This window comes from Aythya marila (assembly GCF_965140915.1).
Source record: "Aythya marila genome assembly, chromosome: Z".
NCBI classification, from domain to species: domain Eukaryota; kingdom Metazoa; phylum Chordata; class Aves; order Anseriformes; family Anatidae; genus Aythya; species Aythya marila.
The window spans coordinates 45,187,838-45,204,457 of record NC_139080.1 but is presented as its reverse complement, the minus strand read 5'-3'; the positions used below and the strand labels follow the sequence as shown (position 1 = coordinate 45,204,457).

The window sequence follows — 16,620 nt, the reverse complement described above, 5'->3', positions numbered from 1 at the left end:
GTGAAACGGTAGCAACTCTATGGCTGTACATGCACGCCAAAGTTTAGTTCAGACATTTTCAACCGTCAATAAAAATGCAGCGTGAAACCAATATACCAGAGCAATTTACCTGAGTTTATCCTGAAATAATCCTACAACCTGTTGAGAACATACAAGCTGTTGTTTTTGTCGAGGGCAGTTGTCATGGTGCTGAAGTTTCTGTCTGTACAATGAGCATCATTATCGTCATGCACCTTTGACAGACAGGATGAAGAACTTCAGATTAGTTTTTCTTTTGCAGTTGTAGGGTTCTTTATAATACATGAAACAGAGGTCATAACCCCAGCCTCGTTCCCATTCCCTGTCTGTGTCCCCCACACTCAATCCCTCCACAAATAACAGTAAGTAGGATACCAAATACCAAAAGGTAGAACACGCAGCATGCAAAACAGTTTCAGTTTCTGGTCATTAATGCCTCGGGAGTTTTTCCTCAGTTTAAAGCTTCAAATTTCCCAGCTTAACATCTCTTCTTCTGCACAGAAGTTTACACTGTTCTTACTGAACTGAATTAAGTAGATTTACTTTTGTATGTACTACTTTAACCATCAGCAAGATCAGCTTCTTACTTTACATTTTTACAATGGGAGATATGAATAAGTTTTGTTTATAGGTTACAAACATTTTTTAGATTACAGGATCACTGTCACTTCACATCCTGACAGTTTTGCTTGTTTTTAACTCCAATGCATATGATGTAAGTTTGGAAATTATCCTATCATTTAATAGTTTTTGGTTTAGACTCAAATACATTTTCCATTCGTTTGATTTTTGCATCCATTTGGGGAAATGGTGGTTAAGAAAATGTGGGGACTTCATCTGGGAACTTGTGATGTACTGACCTTTAATTAGCATTGTGATTGAATCTGTCTTCTAGCTTCAGGCAATATGATTTAAGGATGAAACTGCAGCTGTGTTGCTTAATATTTAGGTGCCTTGCGTGTTAATTTTATGCCACCCTGGTTTCATGGCAGCAGCATGTTGTGTAGCCCCAGGTGTGGGTGACTGGGTGGAGAACACAAGTAAAGATCCCACACCCATCAGACACCCAAGGGCTAATCCTGTTGTGCAGGTGATGTTTGATTCATGGTGAAAGTTCTTCATCTGCTGACATCGCAACATGGACTATTGCCCAATTCTTTGAAAGTGGTTTTAAATGTTAAGTTTCCTGTATTTGACTTTTATACAGTTTAATTCATGGGTTTTTAATTTAGATACTATCTTCATTCTTAGAATTTAAAATCCCTTGTTTCACAGTTTATGAATCAACTGTAATATTAACTAACAGTTGACATAAAAATATGCAGGCACGGACTACTTCCTAAATATTGTTTAAATCACTGTGATTTTTATTTTTTTTTTTTTTGTGGTCTACCAGTATTACATATATTCATAGGGCAACCATTTTTGTAGTATCTGGATGTCCTTGATAGGGGATTTAATTTGCTCCAATAACATTTCTTGGTTTTACCATTAATGTTTACCATAAGAAATGTTACTGGAGCAAATTAATGGTTTTACCAGTAATGATAGAAGCTGAAGAAGGTTATGGCTGGATCATCTGAGGCCATAGGAATTTAGAGTACAGTTGACTGAAAAAAGACTATGCAAACAGATGTGTCCCAAACATGTTTTGAAGAACCAGGTCATGTCTGGCAGCTGCACAGGTTTGCAAGGTAGGTAGGAGGAGAATGATTCCCTATTGCAGTGTGTGCTGTTTTTTCTGATAACTTTGTAGGCTGTACTGGGTTGAGATGTTGGGATGACCTTCTCTGTCTTGTGTAGAAGCAAATTTCATTCCAGTTTGTGATAGCAGTGAGAGCTGACTTGAGGATAAGGTCAAGTTAGTTGTGAAAAGTTAGTTGTGAATTCATGAACTGAAAGCTCTTGTTTTTATTTGATGGAAATTATAATTTTCTCCAGGATTGTTTTCCCTTAGGACTGTCAGTGTTTTTCACCTGGGAATGTTGTTTTAAATAGCTGCATAAATATTTTAAGCCAGTCATCAACTTTTATTTCCCATTTGATATCATGGTAATTATTATAATCAGCTACATCCAAAGTAGTTCTATCTCTTGGTACCTTGTTTTGCTGTTCGTGATGGTCTATGTCAGGAAAGAACTGCTTAAAATACTGTGTGTATGGTACAAGGCGATTTTTACTCATTTATTTTTTTTTACTTTGCTTAAACCATATGCTGAAAACTGGTTTTTACATGCTTTACAATACCGTTTTGATACGTAACTCACGCTGTGGTTTGTCTTGGCCTCTACTGACTGTGTCAAGAGCTGCTTTTTCCTGGGGATTCTTGATGCAAGCTAATTGGCTACACACATACTTTAGTACAGGGATTATTAATTTTTAATTAGCCTAATTCCATTTGACAAGTACGCTCTTAGAGTCTTACCATACCAGTGATACATTGACTGCCTAAGAATACCGCACATATTACTGTGCTGTAATTAAAATTAACTGTTGTTTACAGAACAATAACAACAAAAATAGAGAGAGAATGTGTCACCCCATTTATTTATAAGGTGCATAGATGAATTTCACAAATTAAGTAAGTTTTTTCTTAGACTGAATGTGGTCTTCATTGGGTTTAGAGATTTGTCACATTCTATAGTCTGTATTCCCGGTCTGCATTTCAAGAGGTGATCTATTTGCTGACTCTTATTCCTAAAGGAAGAAGCCAGAAGACTTCTAAGGTTGTTGGTATGGAGACTTGAATCACAGAATGGCTGAGGCTGGAATGGACTTCTGTTGATCATCTGGTCTAAACCTTCTTTTCAGGCAGGGTCATTTAAAGCAGGTTTGCACAGCACCATGTCCAGACAGCTTTTGAGTATCTCCAAGGACAGAAACTCCACCACCTGTCTGGGCAAACTGTGTCAGCCCAGCCTGATCAGTCACCTGCATGGTAAAAAAGTGTTTCCTGATGTTCAGGGGGACCCTCTGGTGTTTCAGTTTATGCCTGTTGCCTCTTATCCCATCACTGGGCACCACTTTAAAGAGCCTGGCTCTGTCATCCTTGCACCCTCCATTCAGGTGTTTATAAATGAGATCCCTCCAAACCTTCTCTTCTCCAGCCTGAACAGTCCCAGTTTTCTCAGCCTTTCCTCGTAAGAGAGGTGCTTCAGTCCCTTCATCACCTTGGTGGCCCTACATTGGACTCTTTCCAGTATGTCCAGGTCTCTCTTTTACTGGGGAGCCCAGAACTGCACACACAACTCCGGATGCCACCTCACCAGTGCTGAGCAGAGTTGAAGGACTACATCTCTTGACCAGCACTTTGCCTAATGCAGCCAAGAATACTGTTAGCCTCCTTAGTGGCAATGATACGTAGACAGCTCATGGCCAACTCGGTGTCCACCAGAATCCCAGGGCCTTTTTTTGCAAAGCTGCTTGAGTAGCTGAGTGGCCCCCAGCATGCACTGCTGCCTGGGATTGTTCCTCCCCAGTTGCAGGACTTTGCACTTCTTGCTGAACTTCACGAGGCTCCCATCAGACCATTTCTCCAGCCTTACGAGGTGCCTCCGGATGGCAGCACAACCTTCTGATATATTCACCACTCCTCCCAGTTTTGTGTCATCAGTAAACTTGCGGAGGGTGCACACTGCCCCATCATCCAGATCGTTAATAAAGCTATTAAACTGGACTGAGCCCAGTAGTGACCCCATGGGTACTCTGCTGATTATGGCCTCCAGCTTGGCATTGTGCCACTCATCAGCACCCTCTGGGCCTGGGTGTCAGCCTGTTTTCAATTCACTTCAGATGGAGTTCATAGTATACGTTGGACATTCCTGTTGTAGATGGTTGCAGAGCAACAAGATTAAAGGATATTCTGCTGTTAGTCTCACATTTACACAAGCAGCGATGTTCACATCATGCAAATTTCACACACCCAGATAAATAGACAACAGGTTTGTTATCTATGAAAACCTTACGTTGTGCTGAATCAGATCCAAAGAATTTTAGTTTTCTGTTAATTGAACATAATGCAATAATCCACATCATGCCCTCAGATTTTGTGGATATTATTATTTCTTGTTTTGTTATGATCCATGAGCCTGTTTACAGTGGAAAATGAAATTAAACTAATTAGTATTTGTTAGCCTTTATGAATTAAGAGTCAAGACTCTTTTGATTACAGGAAAAAAAGACTAAGAATATTAAGATGTATTTTTTTTTATACTCTGAATCTTTTTTAATGCAGGTATTTTTTTAAAAATCCATAAATAATTACTTATAATGATTTTTTTTTTTTTCACAACTATCTCCCTTCTGTGTACTAAATCTTAAAATTAAGTTTAGAGTTACTTTTGTGTTCTTTTGCTTCAGACTGTGTTGCTAGTTAGTATGTTAGATGAGATTGTTTGCTGTGGGTTTGTTTTGAAAACTGACCAGAAAGCTCTTAAAATAACTTTTTTTAAAAAATTATTTTAGCATAAATTTCCACTGAAGGCCTACTTCCCTCACCATTACCAGCCCCTTGTAGTAGCTTTACTGAGACGTCCTTTTGGTAAGTTTCTAAATGACATATTTGCAGCATTAGCCAACTTGCATTGTCTTCGTATGTTTTAAAATAACTTTAAAAGGGACTAAGACTAAATTTTGCCATTTTCTGGATTGGATGTTTTGATTTAGCAGTTTTAATAATTTTCTTTTAGTGTATTTTTTGTAGGAACATCTAATTATTATGTAACTGTAACACATATTAACTTCAAGAAAAACTAAAAGACAAATAACAAAGAGTGCATTATATTTTTATGAAAACTGTGATATTAGGAATTAAAACAGGTTGCTGAGGTCTGTGTATATATATATATATGTTTATGCATATATACACACACACAAACACTTTTCTTACACCAGTAATTGTCATTATGTCATTATGAAAATTCATGTATTTGACAAGAAATACTGTGTTGCTTTGTTGTTTGTCTCTGAAGCTTGAATTCTGCTGTTCTTTTAGGTTCTGTAGGAACTTTTTTTTTTTTTTTTTTTTTTTTTTAAGATTTCCCATTTACATAGATCAAGAAATTACTGCTCAATGCCATACAGGTTTTCATGAGCAGTAATTTCTGCTCTGCTCAATACAAGAGCCTTTGAGAATGTTACTCCAGTGATTAGATGCTAACATTGAGGCAGAATTTACACAAGGCCTAATTTGAATAATATTCCTAGCTGTAATTCCTCACATGTCTCTGTCAATGAATTGTTCTAAGAAGCATAGGGGCAGTTATTGTTGAAAATTGGGAAATTCTACATGCTTTGTAATAACTGAATCCTGAACAAGTTTTAATGCTCGCTTAATGTGGTTAATTTCATTGTTCTGTTCCATTTGGACAGAAAGTTTTAATTTGGAAAAAAAAAAAGTCATCTTTTGAATTTGAAAAATCATATTTTAAGAATTTTATTTCATCCTTCCTCCTCAGAATCGCCAGCTACATGCTGGTCTCAACACTTGACACACATTTCCAATATGGTCAAAGCCTTAGTAGAAGACACAAACATTAGGTAAGCAGTATTTCTTAACTTTTTGTCCTTTGAATGTGTTACTTCGTGAAAAGTCATGCCATTCGAACTCTTTAGTGGCTACATTTCATTAAGTCTAATTTTCTTCTCTAATTATAGCTTTGGTTTAAAGACTTAGACTACTTACTGAACCAGAACTTTGTAGCACTTACAGACCTGTCCAATAAGCTCCTGTGTAAACAAAGTCTTCTCTTCTTGCTTTTGTTTCAGCAAAGAGCTAACTGCAACAGAAATACTCACTTTCCTACTTTGCCATTTGTCCCATTAAACTTTTAAAACTGATTCTGGATTGAATTTCTAATTCTGTTTAGCCAGAACTTTCAAAAGTTCTTGGGGCAATAATGTGATATCCAGAGAGGGTCCAATGCAACTTGCCTACAAGTTGTCCTTGGGCATTGCCATTGCCTTTAGGATGCAGAGTCACGGTGCACGCTTAAAAGGAGCCCTTTTGGCTCCTTTCATCAGGAGTAAAGTCCTGAAGAGCAGTGTGAGAAAATACATGGGATTGTCAGGGGAAAAACAGAGCCCAGGCTATGAGCTGGAGGAGGGGGAGCTGAGGATACTTATTGGAAAGTTGATCTGACATTTCTCCATTTTATTATTGTAACAGGAGAACTCTTTCAACCAAAACAAAACAGCTTGTATTGGAAAGAGTCTGTTGTGAGTTTTTCTCTTTCATGTACGAGATCGTATTGGGTTTCTGCAGGCTTGTATGAACATTCAAACTTCAAACTTCACGTATTTTTTTATTTTGTTTTGTTGTTGTTCTTGTTTTCATAAAGATATGTCTGCTAGACTATTGCATTGTTTGCTATATTGCTCCTTGAGCTGACACACAGTGCTTCTGACCTGTTGCCCTCAGTGTTTTGTTTGTGATTTTTGTTTGTTTTGCTTTGTTTTCCAAAATAGCTACTGTAATGAAAGATAATGTTCATCTATATGAATTCTGCTTTGGAAGTATATGTTCCAGGACTATAGGGACAAAAAATACATCCCTATCTGTTGTTGCACTGTAATTCTTTGCTTTTGGGTCTTGGGTCTCTGATGAGACTTGACTTGGCTAGAGTTTTGATATTAGTCTGCATAGATCTGCTCCAAGAATGAGCTTTCCAAAGAATATTGAACTGCTTTTAAATTCCAAGGAACCAAGTTATTTTTGCTTTTAAAACTGAAATATTTAAATAGAAATATAGAATGCCTAGGCCAGATAGATTTGCAAAGTAAGATACCCAACTGTCCCCCTGTTCACAGCATCCTGGAAGGCAGATCCTTAAATCCGCACTTGGTTTCAGTTAACACATGAAAGCTTTTATTTTTGTTGTTGCGTAGCATAAAAACGCTTTTTGCTGTTCCTCCTGAGACCTGGCTGTCTGCAGCTTGTTTCTTATTTTCTGTATGAGCTGCAGTTCAGTGCAATGTCTGTCAGTGCCTGGTCTGCTGTGATTTCAAACGTTTTTGCCCTTAAAGTGGGACCAGTAGCTGACCATGATTTCTTAAAGAAAAATAACTCAGGCTTTGAACAAACAAAAACCATCCATCTTAATGTGTTACAATAATAGAAGCATGTCTTTCTGCTTTTGTTACCTAGCCCTTGGCTTTTCACCTCTTCTGCCTTGATAATACACTAGTTTGAATAGCACTGTACTTGTCAGAATATCTTCTTACTTTCTTTGGGACTCACACAACAATTATTTTTTCCACCAAATCCCTCTCAGTTGTGAAGAAAAAGGATCTGACTTGTCTTCTTCAGTACTAATATCAATGAGTAACTGTATTTAATTTGCTTTTTCATTGTGTTATTCCTGATTCTGATTACTTATTGACATGCAGTCATCTCAGTAAATGGTAACTATCATGTGACATTTTAAATCAACTCACATAAGTTTAGGAGAAAAAAAATTCCCAGAAGAAGTGAAAGGCTACTTTTGGCAATGGCAGTAGTGTAGCTGTCAGTACAGAGTGGGCATAAACTTTAATGGGGTAACAAGTGGAGGTTATGTGATTCCAAACCAGGCAGTTTGATGGAAAGTTGTGGTGAGTTGTAATTTCACTGGTGCCTCAACTGCCGAGGCAAGAGTTGGACTCTATTCTACTTAATACTTGTTAAAGTCAGTTTAATGCTCAAGTTTAAGGACATGTATTTACCCTTTGAGCTATGAATGCTTCCAGTCATAAATATTGTCAGTGTTACCCTTAGTTATCTGTTCTCTGTAATTAAGTTTTAATTAGTGTGGTTTTTTTTTTTGTTTTGTTTCTTTGTTTGATTGTAAATCACTGTGTTTCAGAGCTAGCCTATCCACTTACATTGTCACAACATCGAATTATGGTCAGATAAGTAGGTTATTTTGCTGAAGGGAAGGCTGTTGTTCCAGATCACTGTCACATTTGTTTGTTGTTGCTGTTTTCTGTTTTTGTTGTTGTTGTTGTTGTTGTTGTTGTTGTTGTTTTTTGTTTGTTTTTGTTGTTGTTTTTTGTTTTTGTTTGTTTGTTTGCTTGTTTTTTGTTTGTTTTTGTTGTTGTTGTGTTTTTTTTTTTAAGGTTTTAAATGTTGCATTTCTGGATTCTAATAACTTCAGATTGTGCTGATCCTGTTCCTTTATCTAAGGAAACTTTGTCTCACATTTTGTCATACATCTCTAGTTCTCTGCAGTCAGAGACATGCTGTTACCTCTCCAAAAGCTGTGGAATATCAACAGCAGTGACTTCTGTAGCAGTTTCCTCAGCACACTATTTTCCAGCCCATCCTATATCAACCTCTTATGTCTGATGTCAGTGACCAAGCTTATCCAAAAATAAGGATAAGCTTGTTTGGTGGATTTATGTCCTAGGAATAGGACATAAATAGAATTTTGAGATCCTGGGATTCTGTGGTATGAAAGTATGATTTACAGGGTCAGCCGTTTCTGAGGTACTCATAGACAATGTGAGTCAACAGTATACTCTAGACATAGAATATTATCTGTGTGTATTACATTTTCCATCATAAAACAGAACATCCCTCCTTCAGGAAGTCTTAAGGATAAAGCAGTTTATTCCAACTATCATCTCGAGATATTCTCCAGGTGATGTGGGACCAGTAGCTGACCATGATTTCTTAAAGAAAAATAACTCAGGCTTTGAACAAAAAGATAACATCCATCTTAATGTGTTACAATAACAGAAGCATGTCTTTCTGCTTTTGTTACCTAGCCCTTGGCTTTTCACCTCTTCTGCCTTGATAATACAACTGCAATAATCAAACAACTGCATTAACCTTTGAAATTTATGAAATATTTTGGAGTTTCCTGGAAGGGGTGGTACAGCAGCTCTTGGAATCCCCATGAATAAAACTTAAGGAAAACCTCTGATTCTTCAAACCCATTGCCACACTTAATAGTAATATGAGTTCCTGCTTCTTGCTTTCCTTCCAGATGTCCTTTCTTCCTTCCTCACTCTGTTTGTCTTTATACTTATGGGAAGCCCATCATTAGTTTGCATCTCCCCATGCGAACTAATGTGAGAGTGTAGAGATGACCTGTGGTCCATTCTGATCCTTCTTTTCCTTAATGCAGTAGCCCAGATTGTAGTATCTTCCAAATATTCATTAAAGAGGATCCAAATTTTACAAGTCAGGAGATAAATACCCTTAAAAACTTTATATTTATCCCACCTAAATGTACTTCCTCATTAATTACCAAAAACATGTGCTTTTAACAGAAAATAACTGAGAAAAGCAAAACAGAGAAATAGAAAACCAATATAAGGCAACAGCATTTTAGAATACAGTACATAATATACAACTTAACGTTTTGAAAATCCTTAGACTGAAGACCATAAACTGTGAATACTTTTATGATGTATATTTTAATACATAATATTTTGTCACTGCTATTTATTGGAAACTGGTGTCATGGATATTCTGTTTTGCTGATAAGATTAATCTGTTAATAGCACTGGGCCCCTATTGACCTTATTGCAGATAACAGAGTACGTGGCTCTGCTTAACAGGTAAGACATTATCTGTTGAAGAACAGCTTAGTGGTCTTTATTTTCATGCTAACACCCTTTGCAGTTAATGTAAGAAATTTATAAGTGTTTAATAAGAAGAAATACTTAATTGCATCTTTGTCATATTCCAGTTCCTCTGACCTTTTAGAAGTCTGGTTTTTGGTTGCTTGTTTTGGAGAGTGGCTGGATATTGCTGCAGAACAATTGCTGAAGGCAGCTGTAGAACCAGATGCTTTGCTGTGGCTGTTGGCATTTTATTACTGTCCTCAGACTAAAAACCTACAAAGGATTCAAACAATGGTGAGTGATGTAACAGTAGTAATCAGCGATAAGCAGTTAATAGTCTGCTTATATTTTATTGCTATAAAACAAATTGTGTGCACCAGAAAAAATGAAAGGTCTGCACTGGAGAAGGTATTGGTTTTACAAGGTCTCCTGGGAACCAGGTTGCAGTGAAGTTGGAAGCTAATTTTTGTGAATTTTCCTGTTGACAATTAGAATTTTTTTTCCCTTTTAAAGACAGCTATATATATTAGCATCATTTTAGCTTTCTTGAAATAACTCATGTGTTTTTCATTAGACATAAAACTATGCTGGGAATGGTATTTTTGAAATCTCTGTGTGGCAGAATTCAGCAGTCCTGTGTTATAGCATCTTCTGAGAATGAAACACAAAAGAAATCACAACAGCAGTCGAAGCAGTAAAGACATTCATCACACACAGCACTGAATCCCAACCTCACCCATCTATTCTGATTCATCTCAAATCTCTGTATTAATTCTTGACATGTATGAGGCTGTAAAAAGTATGTTATATTCTCACATGCTAAATTTCTAACAGAATGAAGCAGTGTTCTAACTTTGCTCTCTGTAACCGAGTGGTCTGGTGCATGTCTTTGTGTGCCTGCAAGTGCATGAAAGTCTATCAAATGCGTGAAAGTCTACTAAATACATTTAGATCTATTCACAAGTTTGGACTAGCCCAAGCTATCTGCTCCACAAAGCCCAGATTCAAAATCCGGCTGCAGTATCTAATTTTTCTTAATTAAAAAAAAAAAAAGAAAAAAGAAAAAGATGCAGCTCAATACACCACATCATGTTTTCATTTTGCATCTCCAGTGTATTTCACATCTCCAGTATGTTTTGCAATATTTTGTTTCCTTTCCTTCCCATCCCACTACTACATATGCAAACTCACATGCCAATCACTTTTTACTTTCTTTCTGTTAAATTTCTTATACTCCAGGAGCTGGAGTGGAATATTGATCAAGTAGAGTTAGGTTAGAGCTACAGTGGGACAAAGAAACAAGGGTTTTAGAGTGCAGTTTTGGGAAAGAAGGCAATACCCAAACAACAAACACGAGTGAATGAAACCAAATGACTGTAGGTGCTGATGTCTATGTATATGGAGCATTGTCCACCTCCAGCACCACAGAATGAAGTCGTATTGTCACACATATAAAGTCACCTTCCCATGTGTCCCTTGTGCTATCAGTTTGTTATTCTCAGTCAGTGTATGATAAACTTCAATGAAAAAAATGTTTTCCATTTAGAGCCCACACAGTTACTCATCTGTTCCCAGAGGTCTCATATTTCAGTATGATTCTTTTCTTCAGTTACTTAGAGTGAAAAAGACTTTTTGCACAGGTTAGGCTACTTGAAAGGTATTCCCACAGTTCATGCTAAGCTTCTGCCTTTATTTAGATGTTTGATTTATTTTAGTAGTAGTAGTAGTAGTAGTAGTAGTAGTAGTAGTAGTTCCTTGCCAGGTTTGCAAGCTAGGGACCTTTTCATTCAGTATATTTTTGTACGGAAAGGTGCACACTCATGACTTAAGATTGTATTCCTGCAACTGAATTTAGGTAGCAGCTTAGATATCAGAAAGAGTGGAATTCATACTGTTAAAATGATTTAAAGAAGGCAGCAGTGCTTTTACTGTTCACTAGAGTTCACTTGTACATGCAGGACAGAATATTCTGTTCTTCACTTATTTATTCATCTCCTCTTTCTTACCTTTACACTGTGAAACATTGAAGGAACAAAATTTGAAGGTTTTCCTAGATGTCCTAGGGTGCACGAGCTCATGGAGCAGGTCCCGTTAGCTATCAGTCTCCCTGCTCTGGCACATGGGATGGAGGCACACCATGAATGGGATGCAGAAAGGATGTGGGAGAATTCCAGTTCCCTTTCCTTAAACTCTGGTTTCATTTGTTGCATTACAAGTAATTGTGAACATAATCGTTTTCAAACATAGAAGCTGTTTTATGGGGAAGGGATGAGAAAAATGAGGTCAGGTAAATGATTGACATAAATTATCCTAATGAACATGGTTGAGAAATGGATGTCCTTTTCCATTGGATTTGCAGTTGTTACATTTTTCCATTGTCCCTGCACTTGTTTGCTGTTGTGGAGTTTTTTTCTTTTCTTTTCCTTTATTATTTTTTAAACACACATTTGTTTGGTTTGTTTTTAATAGGGTGGACAGAATTAGTTATGATTTTTATTTTTTGCAATAGTTGCTTGTAGTTCGTTTTCAATTGTGTAGGAGCCAAAGTCTTCTGTTTTCTACACCCAGTAAAAAATGAGTTTTTATTGGCTAACTCTAAAGGTAAAAACATAAATTGCAAACAACACAGGAAGAAGGAAAGAACTGCATTCTTACCAGAACATTTTATCAGTTGAGGTCAGGTTGCATGGGGATTTGACTGATTTGTACCAGCAATACTGAAATAAGCCCTTGAGGAGTCTCTATTCTTTTTCCCACAATGCAATAACCTGACCATGTTCTACTGAGGGACTTTCTCTATTTCCTTTTATTATTAAAAAGGTCAAATCCTGGCTTGATGCCCTGCCCGCTTAGTTTGCAAGATTAAAGAAAGTTAACAAATCCTTTCTGCTCTCCTTTGTGTGCGTGAATCAGTATAAAAGAAATGTGTACTGCCCTTCCTTTCCTGTTCTCCCTGCCTAAATGCTGACTTTTTTCATGTTTGGGTAGTTTCTGCCAAGTATTCCGTGTCCTGTTAGTGAATAAATCCATAGGAAAAATACCATAGGTGACCTTTACTCTCCTTTGATCCTGCATCCTTTGGAATTGTTCCTTACAGGCAGAAGCTCGAGCAGTCTACAACCGTCTAATAATGCTCTTCAACGCTACTACACTTTCTGTCAGAGATCTGCAGGCAACTGTAAACAGTATAACAGATACAGAGCAATGTTATACCCAGCATCTTACAACACACCTTCTTACCAACTTTTTACTATTTTCTTCTGGTGGACATATGATTGCCCAGGAATTTATTTCCCATGTAAGTTTTGTTTTGTTTTTGTACCACACCCCCCCTTTTTTTTTTCCAGTTTAAGCAAAATATATTTTTCTTACTATTTGGATTTACGTTAGATCCACTTAAGAAAGAAGCTATGTAACAGAGAATTAAAGGAGATTGTGACTACAACAACTATAGCTAACCTGCTATTTATCTATTTAAACTGAAGTCAAAGTATTCTCCTTCTTGATACATCTTGATAAGATCCCACTGAAAAAATTGCTGTATTGACTGCAGAAGCACTCCAAGTAGTAGCTTGCAACTAAGGGATACCTACAGTTAATTTACAGCCGGCATATTGTGTAAACATGTTGCTGTAAATTTTGCTGTTTGCTTTCCCCAGCTGCAAATCACTACTTTAATTATCCAGCTGCTGCAGAGGTGCTGGAATTGTCTTCTCTCTGTTTTCCTGTAAGTGAAACAAGTACTAAGTGTCAGCATTGATAAGGCAGATGCTTGGTACTTTAACAAATCCAGAGAAAGAAAATGGTTTAAGAACTGAGAGAGAAAAAAAAAAAGAATGAAGTCCCAAGAGAGTGCCACTTAGCGTGTGAAAAAAAGATGGAAAAAAATGGAGTGAAATGTTGCATGTTTGCTACAATATCTTGCTAATTTTGTTGAGAGCTTTCAGTGATAGTGGTGTGAACTGTAAAATGTGTTTGTGTCTCTCAAGATTTTTCTTAAAAAGTACAAGCTTCCTGTACAAGCAGGTATTGTGTGGTTTTAGCACTTTGAAAATTTTTCCTTCCAGCTGCAGTGTGCCCTTCCATTCTGTATAGGTTATATGTTTTATATGATCACTGTGATTCTGTGACAGGAGGAACTGGAAAACTATTTTGGCGGTTATTCCTTTTGAATGGCTAAAGAGACATAACATTTATCTGTTTAAGGAGAGCTGAGATATTTCTAACATTTTAGATATAGGTTCAGAAATGAACAACTGCCCAGCATAGGACCGTAATATTATACATGGAAAACAAAGGGGATTGTTTGTAGATTTACAATCTGCTGCCTTCAGCTTTTCTCTTTTGAGGACTGTTGAGCAGTGGTGCTGTAGTAGGCCAACATGCTGCTGTGAAACTGACTGAAAGGGACTTCTTATTTCTTCATAGAAAGTAACATAAAACGACTTTTAAAACTCCGAGTGTTCAATTTCCAGTGCAGGGAGGTCATGAGCTGTTATACACCAGAGCATGTCGGTCTGATTTGTTTTGATTGCATCTGTGTAATCATTGATTTATAACTAGGCTTTCCAAGTGATTTGAAAAGGTCTGAAACAATATATGGAAGGCAAAATGGTACAGAACCAAACTGGGATGCATGGCAGTTGTTTTGGCTAGCATAGTAAATTTTGGGATTAGCACAACAGATAGGTGGCAGAAAGTCTGTCCTGGTCTGCTGAAATTCCTCCTTAGAGTCTTTTCCTGGCACTTAGTCTTTGGGGAAGGGATTTCTTTTTATGTTTTGAAACATTAAAGAATTGAATTGCCTCCCCAAGTCCATTAATATATTTTCAATTAGTTTCTAAGAAGATAACTTCCAAATTGTTGTACTTTCTGTCTTTTTGCGTTTCCTTTAAAAACTTTTTGGCCTCTATTTTTTTCACTTAAATTTGAGAGAACAGTAGAAATCTCAAAGATGATCAGTTCACCCAAGGTGTGTGAAAACAGGCTGGTTAAGCAGAAGGGAAGTTTCTTTGAATTCAGCGTTTATTATCAGAGCATCTCACACGTTCAGGTATCAGAGGGACAGATCTGTGGTTGTGTTGCTAATATCAAATAGAGAATAGCTTGCACCTAATAACTTAATTGCATTATTTCCCATCTTCCCTATTTTCCTTCAGATTACTGAGACAACTGATAGAAGCAAGGAAGTTCGTAGCCTTCTTATCCGTACTGCATACAGAATTAACCAAAATGGAGAAGAAAACCAAAAGACTGTGAAGCTGGTGAATGAACTTCTTCAAAAACTTAACGTTTAAAGTTTAGGTTTTTAATGTCATCTCCTTATCAAGCCAACAAATCAGGTCTTTAATCAGGTGTCAGGCTTCCATGAACATCCTGCATTGCTAGTTAGCAAGGTTAGAAGAAAAATCAGTCTTAGCATTCTGACTTAAGGATAGCCCATAACTTCTTCTTCCCTCATATATTTGAAAATGTATTTGTTTTGAAATGTAGCCTATTAGAACATAAGAGGAAGTGTGAAAGATGGTTGAAAACTTTGTTCTCATCTCTCCTTGTTTTACAAGAGACCAATGTCATTTAAAGCAGCTTACTCATCTTGTTGTTTATCTGGCTGTGGATCAATTTTTCTCCCAAATTACTCATGGTTTTATAAGCAAATTGTATCCAATTGTTTGGTTGGTAAGTTGTTCCTAAAACGTTTTGTTCTACAATTCTGCTTTTATAAGACTAGTGATGATCTCAAGTGAGAGTTAATGATTCATGGTGAATGCACTCCATGTTCTCAGGAAATCAACAGTGTTTCCTGAACTCTTTAATTCTTTTTGAAAACATTTCCAAAATAAAACTCCTCTCAGATCTGGTAAGTGATTAATTAACAGTACTGCAGCTTTCACAGGACAGTGTTCTCTCCAATGTGCTATACCAAGAGCTGGTCTCTGTCAACAGATGCTGCAGATAGAAGGTTTTGCTCAGTAAAGCCTATTTTCAGTGTGTGGAGACTGATGCTATTGTGCTATTGTTTATTTAAGAAATATATATATATTTTTTTTTTCATAGAGACAAAATAGGGCAAGCACAACATAAGTGTAAGGAAACTTTATAGTTTGAAGGCCAAATTTCCTAAAGAAAGCATATGGTCACACCTCATCTCCTTCCTTTTTTGTGTCCAGAGGTACAGTTGGTTTGCTTACTTCTATCTTTGTGTCATTTGTCCGATGAGAAGAATGTCGACAGGGAACAATGCTTTAGCGTTTTACACTTAGGAAAGTACTTATCCCAAGAAGTGTAGTGAACATGTTTCTAGCTTATCTAGACAAGTAAGAATGGAGAAGTAATGGTAGAGCACCTTAAAACATTTCAGTCATTTCTTCTCATATATTACCTATCTAGCTTTAATGTCAACACTTATGCTGTGTTCAAAGATACGCATTGGAAAATTATTCTTGCATATAAAATTGGAGCTACATATCTTAAATTACTACAGCGTTATGGGTGTAGCATTTGTTTTGAGCAAGGGAGAAGAAAAACAAAGTTCTTAGTATCCCTTGGCTGCAAGAAGTGGAAGAATATTCTGTAACTGTTCTTACAATTTTGTTCCCAGTGAGTCATATCAGACTAAATTACAGAAGTGACGTGTCTTCTGGGTGAATTTATTAATATGGTTGTAATATTTGACTCCAGCATATGAAGAAATAATAAATATTTAATACATGTCTGTGAAGAACACTGCTCTTTCTCTTTTTGGATTACAAATATTTCTGAATAAAAAAAATAAAAAAGAGTTGCAGTTTTTTGGTTGTTGGTACACATATCTACAAAAGCAAAATCAAGCAACTGAGTTTTCTATTCCTTGAACTGCATAACTAAGAGATATAATTAAACTAAACTGTTTGTTTGTTGACCAGAAACCGAAGTATCTATCCAGTGGAAATAGATGTATGCAGTACTCTTTGTAGGATTACAAATACTCTAAAATTGGTTTCCAAGGGAAGAACCACATTCTCAGATGTGAGATTCTTTGTTTTTTCTTAAATTCTATCCATATTAAAACTA

The 16,620-nt window shown here is 36.7% G+C and overlaps 1 protein-coding gene across 1 annotated transcript in view; it reads left to right on the top strand.

Moving 5' to 3' along the window:
- Positions 1–16,210, top strand: part of FANCC (FA complementation group C) — a 103,341-nt gene extending 87,131 nt beyond the window's left edge. Inside the window, exons 11-15 of the mRNA XM_082784303.1 lie at positions 4,483–4,558; positions 5,475–5,556; positions 9,693–9,861; positions 12,665–12,865; positions 14,727–16,210. Of these exons, the coding sequence (XP_082640429.1) occupies positions 4,483–4,558; positions 5,475–5,556; positions 9,693–9,861; positions 12,665–12,865; positions 14,727–14,864 (666 nt within the window). The 3' untranslated portion in view covers positions 14,865–16,210. The remainder of the gene's footprint in view (positions 1–4,482; positions 4,559–5,474; positions 5,557–9,692; positions 9,862–12,664; positions 12,866–14,726) is intronic.
- Positions 16,211–16,620: the final 410 nt, after the last annotated feature.